The sequence below is a fragment of the Podarcis gaigeae genome (assembly GCF_964106915.1).
Source record: "Podarcis gaigeae genome assembly, chromosome: Z".
Classification (NCBI taxonomy): Eukaryota; Metazoa; Chordata; class Lepidosauria; order Squamata; family Lacertidae; genus Podarcis; species Podarcis gaigeae.
This window is the reverse complement of record NC_139691.1, coordinates 31187646-31212812: the sequence shown is the minus strand read 5'-3', so window position 1 is coordinate 31212812 and position 25167 is coordinate 31187646. Positions and strand designations below refer to the sequence as shown.

The 25167-nt window shown below is 41.6% G+C and overlaps 1 protein-coding gene across 5 annotated transcripts; it reads right to left on the bottom strand.

The window, feature by feature from the left end:
* Positions 1-612: 612 nt before the first annotated feature.
* On the bottom strand, positions 613-19867 carry LOC310836642 (SLAIN motif-containing protein-like). 5 transcript variants are annotated; one of them, XM_083722258.1, is made up of 9 exons: positions 19599-19867; positions 14870-15622; positions 12739-12872; positions 9166-9315; positions 6397-6537; positions 4500-4814; positions 4243-4380; positions 3093-3414; positions 613-1463 (listed from the first exon to the last, which is right to left on the bottom strand). In XM_083722258.1, the coding sequence occupies exons 2-9, from the start codon at positions 15574-15576 to the stop codon at positions 1409-1411; spliced, it is 1962 nt and encodes a 653-aa protein (XP_083578384.1). In that variant the 5' UTR covers positions 15577-15622; positions 19599-19867; the 3' UTR covers positions 613-1408. The 5 variants fall into 5 exon arrangements, with proteins under 5 accessions (XP_083578384.1, XP_083578385.1, XP_083578383.1 ...); XM_083722259.1 differs by having other exon boundaries at positions 19245-19605; XM_083722257.1 differs by lacking the exon at positions 19599-19867 and adding an exon at positions 15750-15781.
* Between the last annotated feature and the right edge of the window lie 5300 nt (positions 19868-25167).

Sequence of the window (25167 nt, the reverse complement as noted above, 5' to 3'; positions counted from 1 at the left end):
TGGTGCTGAATTCGGTGGCAAGGTGGCTTGAGCATATTACACCAATCCTGGCCCGACTGCACTGGCTGCCAATTACCGGTAGTTTCCATGTTCATTTCAAACTGCTGGGTTTGTCCTAGAAAGTTTTGGACCACCTCTTCCCATATACTCCAACCCAGACTCTGCAATCATCGTCAGGGGTCCTTTGTGTGTTCCTTCCACAAGAGTTCCAGAGGGTGGCAACATGAAAACAGGCGTTTTCTGCAGTGGTTTCCCACTTGTGGAATGCTTTCTCTACAGAGACCTATCTAGCACCTTCATTACATATCTTTAGGTGCCACACAAAAACCCTTTTCTAGAACCAGGACTTAGGCTGAGTAAATATTCTGTGGCCTTTTAAATGGGTTTGGAGGCTATTGGTTTGTTTTTATGTATTTTGTATTCTCATTTTGTACTTCTCCCTGTGACCTTCAGATGAAGGGCGGCATACAAATTTCATAAATAATAAAATTATAATAATACACCAAAGACCATCATTACTCAGGTAAAATACAAGGAAAAGAGCAAATAGGTACACATGAATTCACTGCAGGGTACACAGCAGCCCTTCAAGAAACCACATAAGAGTCTTGGTGTTTTGATATATTTATTTGGGAGTGTGTACTATCAATGATCAAAAACCAGCTTCAACCACTACTATAATCAAAGTAACTGAGATACCCATACTTGGGATAATTAGAAAACCTCTGAAAAGTTCCTAGAAAAGTTAAGATACCCCATATGACACTGTAATTTCTAATTATTTCTACTTCTCTAGATGCTTTTTGGGAGGGAAACCCCCTCCCCAAAAAAATCAAATGCTTTTATAGCCATAGGGGCACTATCCTGTGCTCGTCCCCTCCCCCCCTTGGGGGGAATGTTCAAACAAATGTTCAAGTGTAATCAGGAAGCTTTCTATATTCCCAAGTACAAAGCAATAAGAATATAACAGCTAAAGCAAAATAAAGGCAGTCAATTTCTACCACTGAAATAAAACAAAGGCAAAGAGGTGGCATGAATTCAGAAAAATATCCTTGTTGCTCAGGTGCACTGATGCTAAAGATGAGTAGACTTTTAAGATCCTCTCCTGCCCAGCCAGCTGGGCTCTTGGTCCAACTGCAGTATTTCCCAAACCAACCAGTCACTGTTTATCAGTACAGTCGTACCTCGGGTTAAGAAATTAATTCGTTCTGGAGGTCTGTTCTTAACCTGAAACTGTTCTTAACCTGAGGTACCACTTTAGCTAATGGGGCCTCCCGCTGCCACCGCAGCACAATTTCTGTTCTCATCCTGAAGCAAAGTTCTTAACCCGAGGTACTATTTCTGGGTTAGCGGTGTCTGTAACCTGAAACGTATGTAACCCGAGGTACCACTGTAACTTCACATTGGCTCAGAAGCACCCTTCTTTCCAAGAGTCATCAGCAGAAACACTGGCCTTCGGAAATCTGTTGGGATACAAAAAATTAAGTACTTAGAGGAGTAGCCACATGCTACTGTAATAGAGTAAGAGCCAACATACATGATTAGCACGTATGTGCTGTATCTGTTGCTAAAGTAATGTTTGAATGCTCTGCTGTATTAAAAAACTCCAAGCACAAAGAAAACTAGCTTTCTCCCCAAATGTGCTCAGGACGTCTGTTTTCTACACAGCTGCAAGAAAAACAGGTGTTAATGTGTTTTACTGCATGTGCATGTGTTGGGAAGTTATAATGAAAGGATGGTTCCAGAAAACTGATATGCAGCAAAATAGATGTAACACAACTTTCCCTACTACAATGTATACTGCTTCTCTTATATCCACCAAAGAGAAACATTAGGTATTGAGCAGTACTCTTATTTGTTCAATTAAAAATGCAGTCTTTTCATAGGGGGTGATTTTTTTCCGGGCATGTTGCACAAACATGGAACTTTGATTGTCACATAGGAAATCCAAGGTGATACAGTGGTTACCATATCAGAGAGCTCTACAGCTGAAATAAATGTCATCAAAGCAAAAGTACATTGGTTGGCTTTTAAAACATGCATGCTTCTCAACATCCCTGTAGCTATCCAAGAACCAGGATTCTTCCCTGTGCACTAGCATCAATTATATACCAAACACAAGGCCAACCTCAAAATAGATGGTTTAAGCACCATATATTTCACATATACCAAGCAATCTTCCTTTACTACAGCCACTTACTGCTTGTTGAGGACAGAATTATGCAGACAGCAATTCACTCAATAAGTCAGTTCAGAATTAGCAAAAGTAACAGCAACTCGCAACTATAATGACTCCCTAATCTCTTGCTGCAAGCACCTGCCCTCACATCCACCTCCATGCTTATATTTGCCGTTTTAAAAAAACAAAAGCATTTATTCAAAAGTTACAATACAGCTTTGTCCACTGCCATAATATCATAGAATGATCAATCCTCAATCCCACATCATGTTTGCCTTTTTACATTTCATGGTTGAAGCAAATAAACTTAACACACTGCCCCTAAACCTGACCACTCAGAAGGAAGTTCCACTGAATTCTGATAGAGCTTCTGTGTTTTCCTCTAAAGTTGAAGGAAATTATCACAATTGGTCAACAAATTTTGGTTGGCCTTGGTGAGCCAAAAAAATTGTGGATGCCAGGATCATATAACCACAAATCAAGCATTGCCTCTGATTTTGCACTGTGTCCCTGAGATGTCATGAAGTTGGAAACAAACTTCCATCTTGAAAGTGGACGGCAGGCAGAAGCTTGCTTTGCGCCTGTGCTTGCCAGATGCTCCAAGCACCTGGCCATGTAGCAACAACAAAAAAAGTTACAGTTTTCTTACCAATTTTTCAGCTGAGGAGGTAGGGATCATTCTGCCCCACACTGCATCTCCAGAACTAGGAGAATGCCTTTGGACTCTTGCCCAAGGGTGATGGGTGTTTTGCTGTGGTGAGCAAAACTGTGGAGTCCTGACTCCAATGCAAATAATATTAGAAGCCAATATTGCTATCCCAACCAAGCCAACAGCACAGATACTTCTTAATTCTCAGGGCACAAGCCCAGAGCATCCTTTTTTTACTTTGCACTTAAAGCTTTTAGCTCTTACCTCTTGGCTGGCTGTGCCAGCTTGCTCTTCAGGGAGGATGTTCCCCCAATGGACGTTCTACTTTTTGGAAGGGTGTGTTTTGCTCCTGTGGCCATACTATTGCTTCTAGCCACCAAACTGCCACCACCAGCAGAATTTGGATGCTGTGTGGAAGACTGTAGCTTTCGAACTCTGCCAACAGTACTGGCAAAACCAGCAGCTCTAACGGACTGCTGTGGTGTTATGGGACTACTGGCACAAGAACCTGCTTTCATTGGCTGTCGGACTATTAAGGGTGGCTTCCCAGCACCCGAGGAATAGCGGAGCTTACTTGGAGCCAGACCTTGAAGTGGGGTGGGAGAAAAGGCACAAGTGAGACCACAAAAAGATTTACAAAGTTTATATCCTGTCTCCTCAGGATTACAAAATTTTAAATAAAACACTAACAAAACAAAAAAACCAGGACACCCCCTCCCCCAAACAACCCCAAGAATAGCCATTAGAGTTCATTCCTGAAGACTTCCCATTGGAAGAGAATCTTCAATGCCATCCTAAAAGCAGACCATGAGGGAGTCAGATGCACCTCTCTTGGGAGGTAGTTCCACAGACTGAGTGACACAACAGAAAAGGCCCTGTTTTCATTCCTAATTATCAATGCAGCGACAGAAAGAAGTGCTTCAGAAGTGAAGCGGAATTCTCAAGAAATGCTTTATGGAAGAAGGCGATTGTTGAGATAACCTATTCCAGGCTGTTTAGGACCCAAGCATGAATTGATCCTAGACACAAAATTGGTAGCCAAACAAGTTGGTAAAAATTAGGATGGCATGTTCCACCTCCTGGCTCTAGACAAAACCTTAGCAGCTGTATTCTGGACAGCAGCTGTATTCTGCAGCTGCATATAGAGTAAATTACAATAATCAAACCAGGAGGTGACAATGCCATGAATGAACTTCGGTCCAACACCCTCGGGAAAATGTACAACTAGTTTGCAGAGATGGATCCAAGAGCATCTCCAAGCTGTGAACCAGCTACTTCTCAGAAAGTGTAACCCCATCCAGAACAGGCTGCATGTCTATTGTAAGATTATCATAACCCCCAACCCACCAGTACCTCTGTCTTATCTGTTTTTAAGATAAGTAACCAACATTCACAGAAAGAAAAGCTAACTTACCAGCCGATGGCTGATTGATTCTGGAGAGTCGACTACCGGGAACCTGCAGATCTGACTCCAAGCTGCGGCTGTTCTTTATAGACTCCAAGGAACGCCGACCTGTTCTGGCCAGGTTAGGCATGCTGTGCCTTAGCTCTTCTATAAGGGAAATGCAAAGACAATGAGAAATCCAACTGCTTTAATGTATTCACTTACACAACCACTGCAGGCATGTGATCTTCTCAAACATGATTGGATTCAACAAGAGAATCACATACCTTCATTCCCAGAATATTTCAGCCTTTCCGGAATGGAATTCTGCACTGCTCTCCGGGAGGTGTGAATCCGGGTACCTGTTGCCCTGCCAAAGTCTGTGTTTGTGGATGGGGACTGGCACCGTGGTGAGTTCAGTGGGGATGGTGAGTATCTGTGGCTGCTATGATAGGATAAGGAACAGCCATCATCCTCATCCTCCAGACTGTATGTGTCAAAGTCTTGGTCACTGTAGGTGCCTTTGCGCAATGAATGCAAAGAAGCACTGGAACTACGACGGGAAACAGAAGCTGAGCTGGAGGCATAATCCTGGCGAAGACCTAAAGTATGGCCAACAACAAAGGATACAGTTATTGATCATTGTTTTTCCCCAGAGTTCTTGCCTGACATACCTTTGCTGAAGTTTCTACGATATGACCCACCACTGAACTACTAAACCAGACAGAAAGCAAAGACATAATACACTGCTTGTCACAATCACAGTGGTGCAATCAGAAATATTGTTCCAAACCCTAGAGATGGAAGATAATCATTCAGCATGATATATTCCCATCAGGTGCTCACATTTTATGCTACTTTTAAAACCTAGTTACAAACTGTACAAACAGTACTAGCACTGTGTACACAATGCTATATTTCTAGATTGGTGCCAGAACTCACCATGAATGCCTACCATGTTCTCTTATAATGGCAATAACACCCACCTGAGAGGTGCCAGAACTGCGTTGCTATGTATTCCGGCTGGGGGGAAAGCCCTGACTACACATATAGTTTTACAGTGATGTGTGTGGTTATTTAAAATGAATCGCTTGAATTTTAAATTGCAGGAAGGTTAACAAGACATTTGTTGAAACAACAACAAAAAGCATTTACACACACACTGCATCCATTATTTTGTTATGGATCTTTGCTTCCCCACTATTTGACTGGATTATCTTCCAGTGGGATAATACTGTTAATAAGCAGCCACCCAGCCCATTTGCTCCTGTTTAAGTTCTCTTAATAGGATAATTCAAGTTACTTTGTTTCCATTTTAAATCCCACCTAAGCAAAAACATCTTCAGACTAACACAAAAGCTAACACAACAGCTCAACTGAAGATCCCAATATATAAGATGGACACATTTTTGCACCAAAAAACACTAATTTATGCCACAGCTTTTGATGCCTCGAACCCCATGTCTTTTCAGTAACTTCAGAACATTGAAATTGCAGTTGTGAAAGCTAGACACCCTGCAAAACAGCTGCTTACAGGTCATGACACCCACATTCAGGGCATAACAAAATCCATGGAGATTTCAACAAGTTTTATAGCTGTGAAGTGCATATATGTATGAGAAACCAAATGCTCAATATGTGTTTCATACCCTGCAGATAGTAAAAGACTTATTTAGTTTAAAGAAGCTGGAGGAATTTTGCTGCACTTTTCACAAAGATACTGTTTCCAGACCAAGGCCCCAGGACTAGATATGCTATTCCAACCTGTTCTCCTGTTCAGCAAACGCTAAGTTTGCTGTCAAACTTATTTTCTTCCCCCAAATCAGCCTGTACACCTGACCATCACCTAAACTGAAAAGGTGCTCTTGATCCAGAAGCAACTGCAATGAGTCTGAAAGGTTTTACATTCATCAGAGCAACAGTAGTCCTATACTGTTCACATATACTGTTCACAACATTTACTAGTATCAATATAATTTATTCAGCAGGGCTACTCAATTACCCAATCTAAGTAGAGAATTTATGTGTTACATATAATGCGAGAAAACAAAATTAAAATGTTACATATAGGGAGAAAACACAAAAGTAAAATGTTATTTAGCCTCTATTTGGGCAGTTTTTTAAAACCTCTTGTTGTAGGCAATACTGTCCTAATGTAGAGGAAAATAAATTGCTTTCACATACTTTCTTCCTGTAGACGGGCCATAACCAGCACATCTGTCAAGTCTTGCAGTTTGTATCCCATCGTGATAGAGTCATCTGAGGTACTGAGTTCACTGTCAACGGAAGACTGAGAGCTCAATGCTGAATGAATGCCCACATAACCTTTCAGAAGTGGTGGAGGAGAGAGAAAAGTGAAAATGAGGACTAGAAAGTATTCTTTAAAACTCACTAGTAGTAGCATACTAGGTACACAGCCTTGTTTGAGTCTAGTAATGAGTACAGTGACACTTCCTTATAAAGCATTCATGTTTACCATTAAGATTAATTAGCAATTACTTCTGAGTAAGAGAACTTCCTTATGTAACTAAATTACAGAGAAGGCCCACAAATACAGAGTTTGCATTTAACATAGTTTTCATCTAGGGACACGGTCTAAACCACCAAACTTCTTGGGCTTGCTGATCAGATGGTTGGTGGTTCAAATCCCCATGACAGGATGAGCTCCCATTGCTCTGTCCCAGCTCCTGCCAACCTAGCAGTTTGAAAGCATGCCAGTGTGAGTAGATAAATAGGTACTGCTGCAGCGGGAAGGTAAACAGTGTTTTCATGCACTCTGGCACTCGTCACGGTGTCCTATCACACTAGAAGCGGTTTAGTCATACTGGCCAGCTCCCTAGGCCTGAAGCGAAATGAGCACCACACCCCATGGTCCCCTTTGACCGGACTTAACCATCCAGGGGTCATTTACCTTTACCTTTTTACCTATTATTGTTAACATCTTGCCCTTCACTTTGGGAAGGTCATAATAATTTAATGGCCCAATGGCATATGGTATCTAAGCAGGGGAGTAGGGGAGCAGGGAACGGTCTAGGGCCCTTGAAAGAATTTTGGTGGAGCTACAGCTAGGCCTATGATGACCTAGTGACTCTCTAAACTGCCATCATTCCCCATTTCCCAAATAAGAAAACAGGCACTGTAAGTCAAAGGGAGATGTCTTTTAGAATGAAATGTGTTCATACAATATTTGTAGACATGTTCTTTTTAAAATAAAAGGTACCCCTTCTTCTGGCTATGGCGAAAACAAATCAAATCAGATCACCAAATCTTCATGCATCAATGCCTCCTAGATTGCAACACTCAAAACCTTTCTTGTCCTCTTGCTGGAGGTAGATTTAGGAGTCCTCCATATTATCCCTTCCTCCTCGATTCAGACACTGTGGTTTTAGGATGAGTCCTAAGTTTCCTATAAGACACTTTCAGAGAGAGGAACACTTTTTGCCTGAAAACATCATAAATAATTGACTATTTAAAAAATTTAAAAGCCCAATACAAAAACTGGGCAAGAGAGAAGAACAGCCCCTTTTCTGTCCAAACCCACTGCGAGTCCCCACAAAGGTTTGCTTGTTTGTGGAGAAGGGCTGTCAAATATTTGCTTTGCATGTAGAAGGTCTTGAGTTCAAACCCTGGCATCTTCAGGTAGGACAGAGAAAGCCTCCTAGTCTGTGAAACCCTGGAAAGCCATTGTCAGTGTAGATAATATTGAGCTAGATGTACCACCTCAATATAAGGCAGCTTTCATTTATCTTGTTTTTTTCTAACCCATCTTCTAGTTCATTTGTGACCTAAAAGGAAACAACCTACAGTCCAATATTTGTCAAGTTTCTTTGGCTGATTGCCGAAAGATATTCTTACTCATCATAGATAACCACGTAAATGGCTACTAACCAAGCCCTAGGACACCTTAAGGAAAATACAGGCTTACTCACAGACCAAGAACCTAAGCTAATTATATTACATGGTTCATATGTATTTAGGCAGGATGTGCATTTAAGTCTAACCTCAGCAATCTTAATTCCCTCAGACTCTTAGACATGATGACAGCTATGATCAGGTACAGTGGCTCCTTGGTTTACAAACACTTCGGGTTACAAATGTTTCAGGTTACAAACTCCGCTAACCTGGAAGTAGTTGCTCTGGGTTGCGAACTTTGCCCCAGGATGAGGACGAAATCGTGTGGTGGTGGCATGGCGGCAGCGGGAGGCCCCATTAGCGAAAGAGCGCCTCGGGTTAAGAACAGTTTCGGGTTAAGAACAGACCTCCGGAACAAATTAAGTTCGTAACCCAAGGTACCACTGTATTCAGAGGCATGAATTTGTCTGTTGCTGAGTACCAACAGCAGGAAAGGGCTATTGCTATCATGCCTTGCTTGTGGGCTTTCCATAGGCATCTGATTGGCCTCTAGTTATGTGGTCTGGTTATGCTGTTGTCACCTGTGCATACTGGTCACACTACTCTTTGGAAAACACTTTGACCCATTGAAGTTTTTCCCAAGTCTAAGCAGAGAAACTCACATGCCTATTTATATACAGTCCTCTGACTTCAAATGTCAAGCTAATCCTCCCCCAATACAGAAGGAATTTTACACATGCAAGTTAAACAACAAGTCTTCATACAAACCACGAAGTGGCAAAGCAGCAGAGGGAAGTCCTGTAACAGGAGGCTTCATCAGGGCTTTATCTTAAAGACCAATCAAATGCCCCAGAAATGAAATGCTCAGTTGTGCTGAGAGGTGGACTTTTCTCTCAAGAAATCAAACTTTTTAAATTCCCCAGAATTATCACAAACAAGCAAAGAGGTCTAAACAATCAGCATTAGGCAAAGGCAAGAAAAAGAACTAGGCAATCACGTTAAGCCTGAAGATACCAAGCCAGTCTCACCTCTTCCTCCCCCACTCCCTCATGCATCTCCCACCTCCAGTCCTCTGAAACTGTCCCCAATGCCATGCCGTACCTGAGCTGCCACAAGTTAGTAGCGGTTTGTTAGTTGATTTGCAGTACCCGGGTATGTTTAGTGCATTGCTACAGGACCCTGTGTCTGTATTCAAGTTATGCACACTTGAAGATGCCAGTGGACCGCAATACATGGATTTCCACCTACTGGCTAAAGGAAAATACAAGAAAGCCATGTAACTTTACCAAGTTAAATAAAGATATGGGCAGAAGGAGTGACAGACTACATTTGCATGCATTACATGCCAGACACACTCACCCTGAACACAATACAAACAAATCATTTTATTACCAACAGTTTAAAGTGTCTGGAATATAGAAAAAAATTAAGACAGTTCTCAGTTCTGCATACAGGGTTCTCTCCTTGGCTTAATACTGCATGCCTGCAAATGTAAAGACAAACAATACAATTGCTTCTGCCTCAGTTTATAATGCCCTCCCCATATATACCTGAGACAGCATCAAAAATATCAGACAGAAGGAGAGTGCTTCATGCATTATACTGAAATACTATTAGTGCTTCCTCTTTCCATGCTTCCCAGATAATATATAGACAGGGTAGATGGGATAGCTCCCCTATGTGGGAAGACAAGATAATTTTGACCTCTACATCATCCTGAAAGTGAGGATTTAAATGGTTCACAAATATCGTTTTGTGCCAGTCCTGAGGAGCAAAGCTAGCCTCAGTCTAGTGCAATTAACATTTATGCTGGTAAAGTAGCTGGCCTACCCCAAGCAGGGGCAGGAAGCTTTGTTTCACATCACCCAATGTGGTACAGGATAATAATATACAATATACATCGTGCATTCTAGAAATAAAACATCCAAGAGTAATCAGTGTGAATCAGCTATCCTGCTGATCCAGATACAGGCAGAGTAGTCCCATGAAGCAGCCATCTGTGGACTCACAGGAATGAGGGGAAATAATGTTGTCCTTCTCTTCTCAATGCTCTCTTAAAGCACTTTCATTTAAAGTGTATTAAGAAGTTTTGAAAGACATGCTGCAAATAACAGTTATAAAAACCCTGCATGAATAGTCCATAGGTACTTGGCATACAGACATTTAAAATCAAAGACAGATTTCCCATCATTAGTTGCAGCTAAGATCTGAAACAAGTTAATGTTGAGAGTTCAAAAAGAAGTGGTGTTATTAGTGCAGAGAACAATCAAGCCTTATTCTGAAGCATCTTGTCCTTGAAATCCCTCAACTCAGAATGGTACCTCATGATACAATGGACATTTAGATTCTTTGAAAGCTAACTGAATGCCTTCTAGAGAGACCAACTCAGCCATAAAATGGAAATGGGTAGAAGCCTGAACAATATACCACATTTCCAGGTGGTCTGAATACATTTCCAGGGTGTGAATATAGGCTTGTTTAATAGTTCAAGACAAAATGATTACAGTGTTTACCTTACACATATTAAGAGCCATTTTGAAAATAGTAAGATTAATATTTGGCCACCCAGTAGCAGGCAATTATACTGTGTTTCTGCCTCCCTGAGCAGGCTGATAGATGCCAAGTGACAAAACTGGGCTTTGGAGGGATGTGTCTCTCTCCACTCTACCAGTCATCAGAGCCTTGTCAGTTTTCTGTTGCTGGCTGTATGTAGGCTAACAAAATCCTGGTGCCTTGGTGCAAGAGGAGATCTGTGGAAAACAGAAGTCTGAAGGGCTCATTTAAAAAAGAGGGTGGGAATTCTTTACTCCCCTATAACCAAGGCCTAAAATGGAGCAAATGGGACTTTTATGACTTTTTTCACAGTAAGCACAACCCTTCTGAAAGCATTTTGAAAACATATTGCTACCACAGCTAATACATATGGATGCAACTTTTATATTCAAGATCAAAGCTAGTAAAATTAGCAATTATAACATGGCTACCAACTTAACTTAATTGCTAAACAAGCAATCTTAAGAGTATTGCAGAGTACATACAAAACATATTTTCAGTATTTGAAGCAGAAATGCAATCAAGAGAAGGATTCTGCCAAGCAGATTGCCACTGCAACATACAATTATCTATGTAGAACACATCCTCTGAATCTTCTTGCTTCTCACTTGCCTCAGACCTCTATTTTCTGCATTATGAAGCAAATGATCAATGTTTGAACATTTTCACACACCAATGAGCAAACTGAAATGTGTGAAAAGTGTTGAGATGCTTGTTAAAATACATGCAAATCTTCCAGAATAAGTAACTACAAATCTTTCAGATACTGATTCCGAGTAAAAGGACAGATTTTTATTTGCATTCTACCCCATCCCGATATTTATTTTAAAATAGCATAATTTAATCAAGAATGTAATTCTTTTAAACTTGTAACTTAAAAAAACTTTTGCACCTGCAGTTTTTATATTGACGTATTTATTATTATTTTGTTCCATGATGCCTACAAGTTTTAACAGAAAGTTGGCATATAAAGTTTATACTTCTCATAAGGAGGCTAATCATCCATCTACTATTACTTGCTATGAATGATAGGAAATTGAAGTCTTCAATATTATTATATGGTGTGTAGACAGTTAACACGAAATCTAATGGACTAAAAGAATTTACATTTGATTAGACATGGATAGAATTAGAATCCACAGGAGTTTCATTTTTCAGAGCTCTCTAAAAAAACACTCTCCTGTTTGTGAATAAGAATTATGAAGTTTGCATGATGATTTTAAGTATAGATCATAAAGCCTTACTTTTGTTTACCACAATATTGATGGCTTTAACATTAACGATTGTTAGCAGTCCTGGGCTAACTGAGTCAGATATGATAATAAGTATAAATTTTCCATATTATTCCCCTACGTTGAAAAAAATAAACAAAGATTAATTGGGGTACAGGAGCTTTCAGCTCCATCCATAGCACTGGTCACATCTAGAACAGTTATTATTATAACAGACATGTATACTTTTAAACAACTAATACATCACACAGTGATTATGTTATGATTAATTATCTTTATTCTGAAAAACTGTTTGAAGCAAATACAGTATCAAAAATTCAAGAAAATGTTTAATTATGGTTAAAAGTGGTTCTCTATTTGACATGAAGTTACCAAAGCTGTTTACTTAGTATTATCATCCTCTGATGAAGCCACCTCAGCCCAAGTATCATGTACACCACCTTGCCTCTGGCAAGCTTAGAAAGATTATCTCCATGGCACCCTGCCCAGCCATTAGTGCTAATGCAATGTGGTTTAAGCTCTGTCAAGAAAATGCTAAAGAGCAAAACAAGAGATCAAGGTACCAAAGCTCTTTGAACTAAATTCAATTGCAAAATTCCAAATACTACCTATGGAAGGAGCAGAATTGTCCAATCAAATTTAACTTTGCAGGTGCTTTGAGAACCTTCATGGTTTATCTGCTTGGTAATTCTTGTGACAACCAAGGCCCCAATCCTACACTCACCTTCCAGGGAATAAGTCATATTGAACTCAATTGCACTTTCTTTTGGGTAGACATGGACAAGATCACACTGACAATAATAATTTTGACCCTTCTGGGTTTTTTCCTCAGCAGCCATAGAAACACAAAATATTAAAACACCCTTTCAAACACATTCAGTTCACCTACCTTGGTCAAGTCTGCTAATTAGGGTACGGCAGGCTGCCTCCGTCTCAGGACTAGGATTGTCTAACACATGCCTACACCACTTCAGGGGAGACTCCTTTTCATCTGCTGGTATTTTTCTTGAAGACACATATAGCCTTAAGCAGAGGGAGAAAGTTTAACATGCTGATTCAGTAAATAATTATATCAGTTTGTCCACCTTTACAGCCAGGGTAAGCTGCTGAAATAAGCAACATTTTTGTATTTTATTTTTTCTAATGATACTTGGTGAATTAGGTGGTTCTGGTGGAGTCCAACAAGCAATGGTGCTACAGCAAAAGAAGCTATCCAGCAGCAGCTTTTACTAACTTGAACTGCTTGTGGTTAGAGCAGATAATTTTTGCCGAATACATTTTTAGTAAAGTACTCAAAGAGACCCCTTTTAATAGTTTTAAAAGAGAGTTCCAAACTGGGAAGATTTTGAGTTACTCATTCATACAGCTTAAGAGAAAAAAACTGACACTACATCAAGAAGGATGGGAAAAGAAAGTGTTGGGAATTTACAAATTTCATTGTTTAACTTCTAAACAAGACTGGTTCTTTAGCCAAAGAAAGGAAAAAATCATGGTTAACTAAAAGGGAAAAGTCCTAGCACAAAACAAAAACAAGCCCCTACTTTAACAGCTGAGGAAGTCTTCCATTTTATTCCAAACAGAAAAAAAAATACTAATATTTTTCTTACATTTTATAACATCTTGTTCTGAAGCAGAGTACTACAGTATAAACACATAATACACTTTTATTTCTGTATTCCAATCCATTTTCTATCAAAAAGCTATATTATGCTAGGATATGGGTACAACGCAGAAAGCAGGTATGCCACAGTGTTTTAAGTAATCTCTAGATACCAGCCTCAAGTGCAGAAATGCAGAAATGATGCCTCTACCTCCGTTTCTCATTGGTAAGTCTGCCACACTTCACTCACAAAGGCTTGTTAGTGAAAAACAGAATGAACAATTAAGATGTAACTTCCTAGCACTTATCTTTAAAACAGGCATTTATTGGAATGCAGCAGGTGTGACATTCCTTCAGAGAATTAGGAAGACCCATGGCTATATGAAATATAAGTCCTGCCACAAATTATTAGGTAACTATCTATGATATTGACATATGAGCAATAACTACAACCAGTATCATGACTCACTTCCTGAGAAGTAGTCACATATAGCTTTAGATAAATGAAGTTCTCTATTCTCACAAAAATTCAAGGTGTATACAACTAACATTCAATTCCCACATACCTTTCCACAAAAATTATAAATGCACAAGCCTCCACAGCAAGCATATTCCAGCCAGGAAAAAAATGACTATACATAATTTCTTTCTAATGAATAGCTGGATTCATGCAAAAAATAAATAAATGAGGTTGATATTTTAATTGTTGTATGTTGTATATTACTATTTTTGTAAGCTGCTTTGAGACCTAGATGGTGAAAAGCAGGATACAGGTTTTTAAAGTAAGTAAATAACTGTCACAAGCAGTAGTGGCTCAGGGCCTCCACACATTTTATTATGTCTATATATAATTTATGTACCAAACACGTGTTGTATGAGGAACAAGAACTGGCAATAACACCCCACCACATTCGGCAAAATCAAATGTGAGTAGTAGTGGGAATGCATCCTACACTACGGAGACAAACACTCCTTAATATCTTCCAGCTCAGTTTATGGCCGTCTCTTGAACTGATCAGGGCAGGGCCGAAAATAAACAACCACCCGCCTCACTCACAACTACAATGTGAGGAGTAATGCACCTGTAATGCAACATTTTACACTGCTGTGTTAACTAATAGCTCTAGGGGCCAGTAGCAGTTACACTTTTGTGGACTTTTTTGGGCTGCTTCCCTTAGAACCTGTCCACTTCCAGAGTATGTGTGGATAGTGGCTGCCCAAATGTCCATTTTTTTCTTTGACTTTACACTTAGGAAAAGTTGCTGACAAAACCAAGGAGTCCTGGTTTAATTCCTCTGAACACAGATGAAGGCCTCATTTCTTTTATCTCAATTCAAAACAACAAAACAAAATAGAAACTGCTCCAGAAATTTGGTCCAGTTCCCTCCTCCCTTGATAGGCATAATTTTGAGTGACTTACCAGGTGTCCTCTTCATCATCAGCATTCTCAAGTTCTAACAGCTCCACTTCATCTAGAGTTGTCTCATTAAAGAGGTGTTCTACTTCTGTATCCCCTTCGCTCTTTCTCAGTGCTGGCTCAATACCTGTGATGAAGTCTTCTACTAGCACTGTGCTGCCACCATTCCAACTAGACAAGTCATTGGTATTAGCATCACTGTTCTGCATTTCTGTATTGCTCACAAACTTTGGGTTAGGAGGCTGTTCCCCACAACCACTGGTACAGTTGTTCTGTTCTGTGGCCTCTACATCCTTTTGCAAGATGTCATTAGTCTCCTCTGCTTCTGAACTCATTTTACTCAGTGCAGAGTGTAAGTCTGCCACTATCTGCAATTCCTGTTTATCCATCAGAGTGTTGATGCTATTATTCATTTCCATCCCATTGAGCCTGGAATTGCAATTATCCACTCTAGCGCCAGCTTGGCTCAGCAGTTTTGCCTCTGGCACACTTTGAAGGCTTCTAGTTCTCAACTGCTCATTCTGGAGCTCAAGTCTCCTCACAAGTTCTTGCAATTTCCGCACCTCTTCCAGCTCAGGGCCCACTTGATCATCCACTGGTTCAGTATCGGGACCCATCACAGAGTTCTCTGCTGAGCCCCGGCTGAGTTCAGTTCCAAGACTGTGGTCTGGCTGAATTATAGGGGCACTCCCAGGGACAACCATCTTCATGGAACCCCTGAGGAGACTTGCTAGAAAAAGATACTGTAGAATATACCTGTTAAAAAAATAAGGTAAACATACCAGTTCTTTTAACAATTGAATGTCTTCAGGGTAATGGTGCAGAGCCAAGCCTTAATAAAATCTGAAGGCACTTATCCGCAAGGGTAGTGCATGTTACTTACAATGGACATGTTGACATGAACTAAATTTGCCCAGCAGCAACCATAATCACTACCATGGGAAAGGCAACTCATTGTTGTTCATGGTGTAAGCAGATATCCATAATGAACACATACAAAATAAGTAGAGTGCTCTATAATCTTCCCAACTTCACATGGAGCTGCCAAGGCAAATGTGGTTTCAGGAAGACAGCTTTAGATCTGTGAGGTCAATTTGGAAAGGACATGACCAACTCAAACTTGCAAAATTCTTCTGAGCTAGCAAAAAAGAACCACATACAACATTTACCTAAGTCTGTGCCAAATGATAGATTCGGGGACAAACTACCATGGAATTGATATTTCAAGTATAACTTGAATTACTGCCAGCCAGCATTAAATTTCAAGTGTTTAGGATTTTTGTAAGCCAGCTTTTTCAATGGGGAGAAAAAAGACTGAATGATATGGAAAGTCTTGTTAAATATATGAAACACTGATATTAGAGGGAAGTTTCTATATTGTGAAGCTGCATTACTATGTTCAGTAGATAAATTCTGCAATTAACTGACAGCTTGGTTACATACATTGTGTATGCACAAACATAGGAAAATTACTTATTGAAGACAAGAAACAAAGCAAGCCAGTAGCTAATATCGGATCATGAAAATGCAGGAAAGGAAATTGCTTCTTTCCCAATTGTTTACATTGGAACAGTAAACCATAAACTTATTTCTGCAGGTTTTGGTAACAAGTGATCATACAGTGAAAGAGAATGAAGGACAACAGCAGTTTACTTAAAACTAGATGCATGGCACTGCCCATAAGCGACTTTTTACTATACTTTCCCCACTCCAGCAATTTGGCCTGACAAAAGCCAGTGAACTTGGGCTTCTGTTTACATAGTATGTATGTTTTTGGAAAAACAATTATACACACATACACCTTTTTTGGCTCAGTACTTTACTTCAAACTGAGTGGTTATGTTGACACATGGAAGGGTGTGTACAGAACTACCTTTGTCAATTAACTTTAAAGTGAACGAGACACACATAAAAGTACAGAGTGATGCCAATAAGTATGCACTAAGTCTTTCATTTAAGTCATACCCAATTACAGATGAGCACAAAAAGGAAGCAATGAAAAAACTCAAGGTGACAGCTCAAGACTCTGGGCTCTATTATTAATGTGGTACATGGGACTTATTAGTAAGGGTGTTGTAGAAACCTATCAAGTCTTAAAATGAACAGGTTTCTTTGCTCACATTTACAACTCTTGGGAAGCAAAACAGATGTCAAAGCCCCTAAAGCAGGGGTCAGCAAACTTTTTCAGCAGGGGGCTGGTTCACTGTCCCTCAGACCTTGTGGGAGGCCAGACTATATTTTGAAGGGAAAAAATGAACAAATTCCTATGCCCCACAAATAACCCAGAGATGCACTTTAATTTAAAAGGACACATTCTACTTATGTAAAAACATGCTGATTCCTGGATCATCCGCAGCCCAGATTTAGAAGGCGATTGGGCCGGATCTGGCCCCCGGGCCTTAGTTTGCCTACCCATGCCCTAAAGGAACCATCATATAAAAACTGTGTAATTTCCAATTAAATACTTTATCTGTAGGGGAGAAATATCTGCCCCAATTCTGAGCCTAAAACACCCTCCCATAAAATTGAATTTACTATAAAGCCAGCTAACTGACCTATAATTTTCTGAATTCCTCCCGAATCCCTTTAAAAAAAATATTATACTAATCACTTTCCAGTCCTCAGGTATGGAAGCTGATCTTGGGGACATACTACATATATTTGATAGAATATCAGCAAATTCACATTTGAGTTCTTTAAGAAGTCTGAGGTGGATGCAATCTGAACTCAAGTCAGTTTTTGTTTTGTCAATAAGACCTAGAATTTTGTCTCTTGTATCCACCATTTGCTTCAGTTCCTCAATCTTTTCCTGTGAAACTTAGTTCAGATATAGGGATCTGCCCTACATCTTCTACAATCCACAGTGAAGGCAGGTGGAAATAATTCATTCAGCTTCTGTGCAATCTTTCTTTGTTTAGCATACTTGCAACTCCAACTGCCTCTCCAGTCAGCTTGCTTTTAACAAATGTATTTAAAGATTTGCTTTTAATCTTTGTGTATTCTGCAATGAGCATTTCAAATTCTTTTTTATCATCCCTTATCATCTGCTTGTGTTTCTTTTCCCAAAGCTTGTGTTCATTTTTATTGTCTTCTATGGACAGTTCCATTTTCTAAAGAAAGCCTTTTTACCCATAATATATTCCTTGATTTTGCTCTTTTAACCACACTGGAATCCTCTTGGCCTCAGTCCTACCTTACCTAATCTGCAGTATATATTCTTCTCATGTTTCTATTACTGTGGTTTTGAATAACACCCAAGCATTCTGGGGAGACCTGACTTTCTTTATTTTCTCATTCAAATCATCTTTCCCTCTTATATTTGGGTCCAGTCTTAGACCAGAAATGAGCCTACTGTATATCATACAAAACTGAAGGAAAGCCACATGTAGTGATGTTACGTTTTCTTTTTTAAAAAAGAGTTCTGTTAAAGTATAATTATCTATGTTTCCCAGCCACTATTTTTAGCCTTATTTCAAGCAGGCTGCTGCAATTAAGCAGAAAGTGGCAACCATTATCTCTAAACTACCCATGAGATCAACTGAAGCTCCAAGCATCCATCTCCCTCTCTCTCTTTTTTCCAGGAGATCAGTCAAGTCATTACCAGCGTAAGTGCCAGAGCAAAGCAGAGCAAAAGCATCACCCTGGTCGGGATAGATGATCTTACAGACTGACAGAGGCGTTGCATGAAGCCCTCAGGAGTGAAAGATACACACTACCAGGAAAAGAAAGAACAAATCAATTGCCAGAAGAAGCAGGATCTGGGTCAAACAGCAGAAGCACTTAATGTCTAAGGAGGGCCTCTCCACTTGTGAATGGAGGCTGGTGCCCCCTGCCCTAAAAATGGGGTTCCTTTCTAAGAGAACAGGAGGGGCAGATAGATGAACAAAAACCTAATTTCTCCAAGCCCTTAAAAAAAGGAAGGTGTGACTCTCCTCAGGAGAAAGAATTGGGGCAAAAAAGCTGTGTGAGGGGGGGTTCCCCTTTTCCCATAACGCCATGAAGGCAGCCACCACCAGAAGAGACAGATAGGTGGATGCCTTCCCCCTCCAGTTTTTTTTAAAAATTATTATTATTATTATTTCATTTATTTAAAGGATGACCGGGAAGGGTGGGTGGGGAGAGCAGCAGTTGCTGAGCAGGCAGGGAAGGTTTTGTATTAGTAGCAGCAGCAGCAGCAGCAGCAGCAGCAGCAGCAGCAGCAGCAGCAACAACAACACCACACACAATATGCACATCCTTCACACACGGAAATTTAACCAAAGATGAAGAGGAGAGAGAGAGAGGGAGGGAACCTGCTATGGGACTTAAACACTCCTCCCCACACATTTCCGCAGGCAATCGAGTCAGGTCTCCCCCCCCCCCACCGCCCCTTCCATACCTGCTCCTCACCGGAGAAGACCCTCCGATACCTGCTCCTCACCGGATCGTCCGCTCAAGGGAGAGGGATCCGAGGGGATCGTCCGCTCAAGGGAGATGTTGTAGGTGGGAGGGAAGGGACGGAGGGCAGAAGGGATGGAGGAGGCGCCGGGGACCCAAACTGAGCCACGAAGGATGCAGGAAAGAGAACGAAGAGGCAGAGCGAGAGAGGCCCGGCTCCGCTGCCCATCGCTTCAGGGGAAATGAAGGCGGGGGGGGGGGTCTGCCGACCAACCGTTGCCTTATCATCGCCGCCGCCTCCTCCTCCTCCTCCACCACCCGCCACCCGCCACATCCCCGAGAGCGCGCTCATTACCTGCCACACACACACCACGCGCGCGCGCCTCTTCTCTCTCCTTCTAGCGGCGACCGTTTGCCGCCGCTGCTACTGCTTTATGTTTTTTTCCCCTTCTTTTTTCTCTCTCGTTTCGTCCTCTTGTGGCTGATTGGCTACGTTCGCAGCCTCATTTGCATATCTACGGCACGGCCGGCCGAGCGAAAGCGAATCAGGAGGGAGGGAAGCGGAGTTAGGGGCGGGATGGAAGCGTTGTGTGTGTGTGAGAGAGAGATAGAGACAAGGGACAGCGCTCAGAGAAAGTCCCGCCCACCTCCGGCTTTTTGAAGCCCCCTGACGGCGCGCGTGTCCTAAAGGTGTATATCTGCTTTTACGCCTGCGCGTTGATAGCTACAGGGAGATCTAGGGCGGAAAGAAGGGTGGCTTAGTTAAGGCAACGCAAGGAGTTTGCTTTGCTGGGCAGGAGGTGCTAGGTAGATTGTGGTTGATGCGTTAGAGGTGAACGCGGGGTCGGGGGACGACGACGGGGAGCTGCCCTGCCAATAGCGGAGTTGCGCAAAAGGTGTTGAAAAACAAACTTTTGGGAGTTTCTGGTCCATAGTCTCTCCTCCTGGCTTTGGAGGCGCTAATACATCTCTTTGCCAAGTGTGCAAGGGAGCCAAGGTACCGCTCTGTATCCCACAATGCTCAAAGTGGCACTACATTAGGGATGCTCTGAGAAATTTAAATGGTGGCTGGATTCAGCCTTCTTGTGGCCCGTGGCAGGCATCAGCAGTTTGCTCTACCAGGACACTTGTCGCTACCATGGACATAGCCAGGATTTTTGTTGCAGGGGGCAGAACCAACATGATTGGTCAGTTAAGTATTTCTATTGTTTTATTTGATCGGGGGGGGGGCAGCTGTGCCCATGGTAACTAACCAAGGATGCCAGGTGGTTAGGCCTGCTCCATGGTAGAGCATCTGCTTTGCATGTAGAAGACTCCAGGTTCAAACCCCAGCATCTCTAGGGAGGGCTCCAAAGAGCCCCATCTGAAATCTTGTGAAGTGATACTGGCAATACTGAGCTAGATGCAGTTCTGCCTGTGCTAACTGTTCTCATTATTCCAAAGTCTTATTCCGTTTGCCATCAAGATGCATGCCACTTGAATCGGTTGCTCTTTTGCATGACATAGCAGGGTGGGTTGGAAAGGAGAAGACTCACAGATGAGCTAGTCTGCACTGAAAAAGAGGTGACACAATCTCTCCCTAAAAGAGCACATAGAATCATTGAGTTGGAAGATACCCCAAGGGTGATCTAGTCCACCCCCCTTGCAATGCAGGCATCTCAACTAAAGTGTCCCTGACAGGTGACCATTCCCCCTTTGCTTAAAGACCTATAAAGAAAGAGAGCATGGGCACAGCCAGTTGGGGGGGGCAGGACTTTCGCTAGGGGGGGTAGAACCAATGTGATTGGTCAGTTAAGTATTTCTATTGTTTTACTTGATGGGGGGTACCTGCTCCCTTGCCCCCCAGCTACATCCATGAAAGAGAGTCCACTACCTCCTGAGGGAGACCGTTCCACTGTCTAAACAGCTGTTACTGTCAGAAAGTTCTTCCTGATGTTGAGTTGGAATCTCCTTTCTTGTAAACTGAAGCCATCGGTTTGAGTCCTAATCTCCACTGCAGCAAAAAACAAGCTTGGTCCATTTTCCGTGTGACAGCCCTTAAGATATTTGAAGACGGCTCAGTATAAAGCAGTATAATATTGACTCAGTATAAGACAGTTTCCTGTGTTCCTATGCTGGCCAGCTTTAAAAGGGGATAAGGCAAAATCCTGGAGAATAAAGTTATCAGTAGTTACTAGCCATGACAGATATATGATACTTCTAAGTTGCTGGAGGTCACAAGCAGGAGAGGACTACTGCAGCTGTTTCCCTCCTACCATTAGGGTCCAGACCAGGATTTTCATACCAGGAAGCTGACCATCCTTGCAATCTATTCATAAGTAGACTAAAAGTATCGTAGTTAATAGGTTAAGCTGTCCAGTTTTAAATCCACAGTGCTCTGATTTATTGCGTACTGTATTCTATTTTGCCCTTTTGCTTGGTTTCCCCCTACTTTTTAAGAGACCAGCACATCCTTCTGAGATCTGGGAAGAGACTTGAGGTGTGTGGGCTGCTGCCTTTACTCAACTTATAAGAGAACCATCTGGGAAAAACAGGATGTGTTGGTCTCAATCCCTGGGTTTTCGGATGTTTGGAAGAATGCAAGCTCCTTTGATCTCCAAGTGGGATAAAACAGCTGGAAACTACCCCTGCCTGCCCCCAAGCAGTTTGTGTGTAGGTTGAACCAAAGTGTACAGGGTAAACTCCTCAGCAATTTGTTAAATTAATTGATTTGGTGCATCCCCAGTCTCCCCCCTCCCTTTGGTTCTGGGGCTGTAGGTGACCAAAAGAAAAAGCGGGTGGCAACATCTACCAGAGTAAGATTCAACTGACAGTATTGCAGGGCTGTTGTGTTACAGCTGGGCAAGTAAGCCCCAGCCAGTTTAGCCAGTGGTCAGGCATGTTGCAGGTAGTAGTCCAAAACATCTGGAGGGTACCAACCTGGCTCCTCCTAGTCTAGATTTACTGGCAGTAGAAACTGCAGGAGGGTAGAAAGCTGTTGCACTCGTTTCTTGCTTGTGGGCTTTTCGAATGTATCTGGTGTTGACTGCTGTGAGAACAGGTTGTTAGACTAGATGGGCCTTTGGTCTGATCCAGCAGGCTTTGTGTTATTATGCTCTGTGGGGTTTCAGGCATGAGTCTTTCCCAGCCCTGCTTGGAGATGCCAGGAACTAAACCTGGGACTTCTTGCATGCAAGCCAGGTGCTCTGCCACCTGGGGAACTATGCCTTGTTCCCCATCTTGTTGCCTAAGTGAATCATGTATTGTGCAAAGGATTCCCCCATTCCTAAATCTAGTACTAATTAATTTAATGGCAAAGGGAGGTAGAGACAGAGACAATGGTGTGAGACATAAATCTGCCCACTTTCTCCATTTTGTGCAGTTTTGCAAATTTCCCTTAGCTGCCACATCTTTAAAATAACACATTGCCACAGTTCTCAGGAGCCACAAGAATGAGAAATGTGCTTTTCCTCTGGAAACCAATAGTCTCCTCTGTGCCACAATGTGAACTTTTTAGATCAGTGCACTTCAATCTTGGGTCTCAGTCCAGATGTTGTAACTCCTATCAGTCTCAGCCAGCTTAGCCAAAAGTAATGGGTGGTGGGAGTTATAGACCAACAAAATCTGGGGACCAAAGGTTGATGATGAATGCTGTGTAGGACCTTTTTGGCTCTGGAACACCAGGAAATACATCACACAGACAATTAAGAACTCAAGTCAGCTTTCTGCAGATAATATTTATTAGAAGAACTGTTATGTAGAGATTAAACTTTTGGTTCAAAGAAAATAGGTTAGCAAGTACAATGAAGCAAAACATCTATATGACCTATATCTCCCTTCCCAAAGCAGCTTGCAGTGGTACGTGTCATTGAGGAAATACAGCAATCAGTTAAACAGCTTCTGAAATCTTACTTGTTGCTTGATAAAAATGTGTGCTCTAAAGCCTGCAGAAAAAGAAGTCAGCCTAGAAGTTAAATATTGACCATGGACTTCTAACAAAAGATCTTGCCCAAGTCACAAGGTTTTATTGCATGCTTGTGTACTAAAAATTGGTAATTTTCAGGAGCAGCAGGTATTTTAACTGGAGGCATATCTTTAAAACATATGAGGGGCATGTAAAGGAAAAATCTAATATCTCGAAACTTGAACATGAAAGGTTTGATGAATACAGCAGTTCACCATGCAAAGGTTTGCTGAAAACTCTGCAAGAGTTTTGCCTTAAATTTCTGTAAGAGTTAAGTAGCTATAGCCTGAGGCTCAAAATCAGAGGAAAAAAGTAGTTTAGGAGAAAAGGTCGTAAACATTTACCTGTGCTCCACGCTTTCCGCACACAGGTCTGGGTTTTCCAGGTCTGTGTCAAAGCAGTTATGTTTTTGTTTTGTCCCAATGCTTTCCCCAAGAAAATGTGTGTTTTACTACTGAATTAGAGCAAACAGCAATCTGGAAAATCTGATTGCCAGGTTTTCCTGGGGAAAGTGCCGGGAGGGAATAAATTACCTGGACCTGGAGATACCAGACCTGTGCCTAGAAATGAGGCACAAAAGGGAGTGTGGATGAGCCCCAGCATATTTGCTTCATAATGTTGTAATGAGCCAGCCAAAACACCCTGGTGCTGGGCAGTACTTTTGGGCAGAGGTAGAGGGTCTCACTCAGCAGGGAAAATGACCAACCACTCTCTGAAGTGAAGGAATAGACATTACCATCTAAAAAGCCCCCCATGAGAAGACTATTATGTCTAGAGTCTAAAACGGTTGCCACTATTTTTAGGTGCTGTAATAAGTTTAATATCTTGAGTTAAGATGGTGATCTTATTAATTAGCAGTCACAACAAACACTAATATTCTACTGGAGCTCTCTCACCCAGGAAGGCACACACCCCTCACACTATTCTCCAGTGATCATCTCTAAACTCCTACCCCAATGTCTCTTGTAAAAAAAAAACAACCACATTACTATATGGATTTTTTTTAGTAACAGCCATGAATGACACCCATTCTGGTCAGTTTATCCCCAAATATCAACACTCTCCTCACTCCTTCCTTCAACTCTATGTACTTTCAGAGAGAGAGAGAAAGACAACCACCCGCACTACTTCATGATGATGGAGGCAGCGAGTGGGGGACCTTAAGAGTCTTTGTGGGCCCAGGTGAATCAAAGGCACTTTCACATCCAAAGGCGAGACACTTTGGTGACCCTGGTCTAAAATTACCTAACTATATCACTGCATCTCCCAATATTTCACAAGTCAAATAAAGACACTCATGTGGACGCAACCCTATGCTCACACCAAAAATGATGACACAAGGGAACGCCTTTCATGCAGTCACTATTATGCACTATTGTGTAGGCCTGCCAGCTGTACATCTGTATGCATTTACCCTGTGAATAACCTGTTGAGCAGTTTGTATTTAAAAAAGAAAAAGCTTAAGAATATTCAAACCCACAACAGAACAGAGGGCATTTACAGATTAGCTACAATGCAACTCAAACACATTCAGCAACATTTCATTTCCAGACAAGCAATTTTGGTGGAATGGAAGGAAAGCTACTGGATATATGAAGCTGTCCTATAATGAATGGGGAAATGGGTCCTCTTAGCTCAGTAAATATCTGTGTTGCATGACAGTATTTGTCCAGGATCTTGAGATATGTTATCAATCACCTGCTGTTCATGATCCTTTAAAAACAAAACCCCTGGAAATGGCAGAGTTCAACGTTATGCATATAAGGCATGTTTGAACTGAGCTACGCCCATTCTGTATGTGCCAAGGGTGACCAGTTCCACATAGCTCCAAAAGAAGAAATTGCATCATATGTGCACAAAAAGAACAGGTCACAGATTTGCATACAATTTGCACATGCTCATTTGTATGTCGAGCCACAAATTTAGAAAGAATTAATATAATAGAAAATATTATAGCCTATTGGGGTAGACGGGTGTGACC

What these genes read in the sequence shown, in the direction of transcription:
- LOC310836642 (XM_083722257.1), bottom strand. An exon ending in AATTAGCAGACTTGACCAAG is followed by an intron (nt 9,316 to 12,738) that starts GTAGGTGAACTG and finishes ATTTTCCTTTAG; the next exon opens with CCAGTAGGTGGAAATCCATG. An exon ending in GAAATATTCTGGGAATGAAG is followed by an intron (nt 4,381 to 4,499) that starts GTATGTGATTCT and finishes TTTCCCTTATAG; the next exon opens with AAGAGCTAAGGCACAGCATG.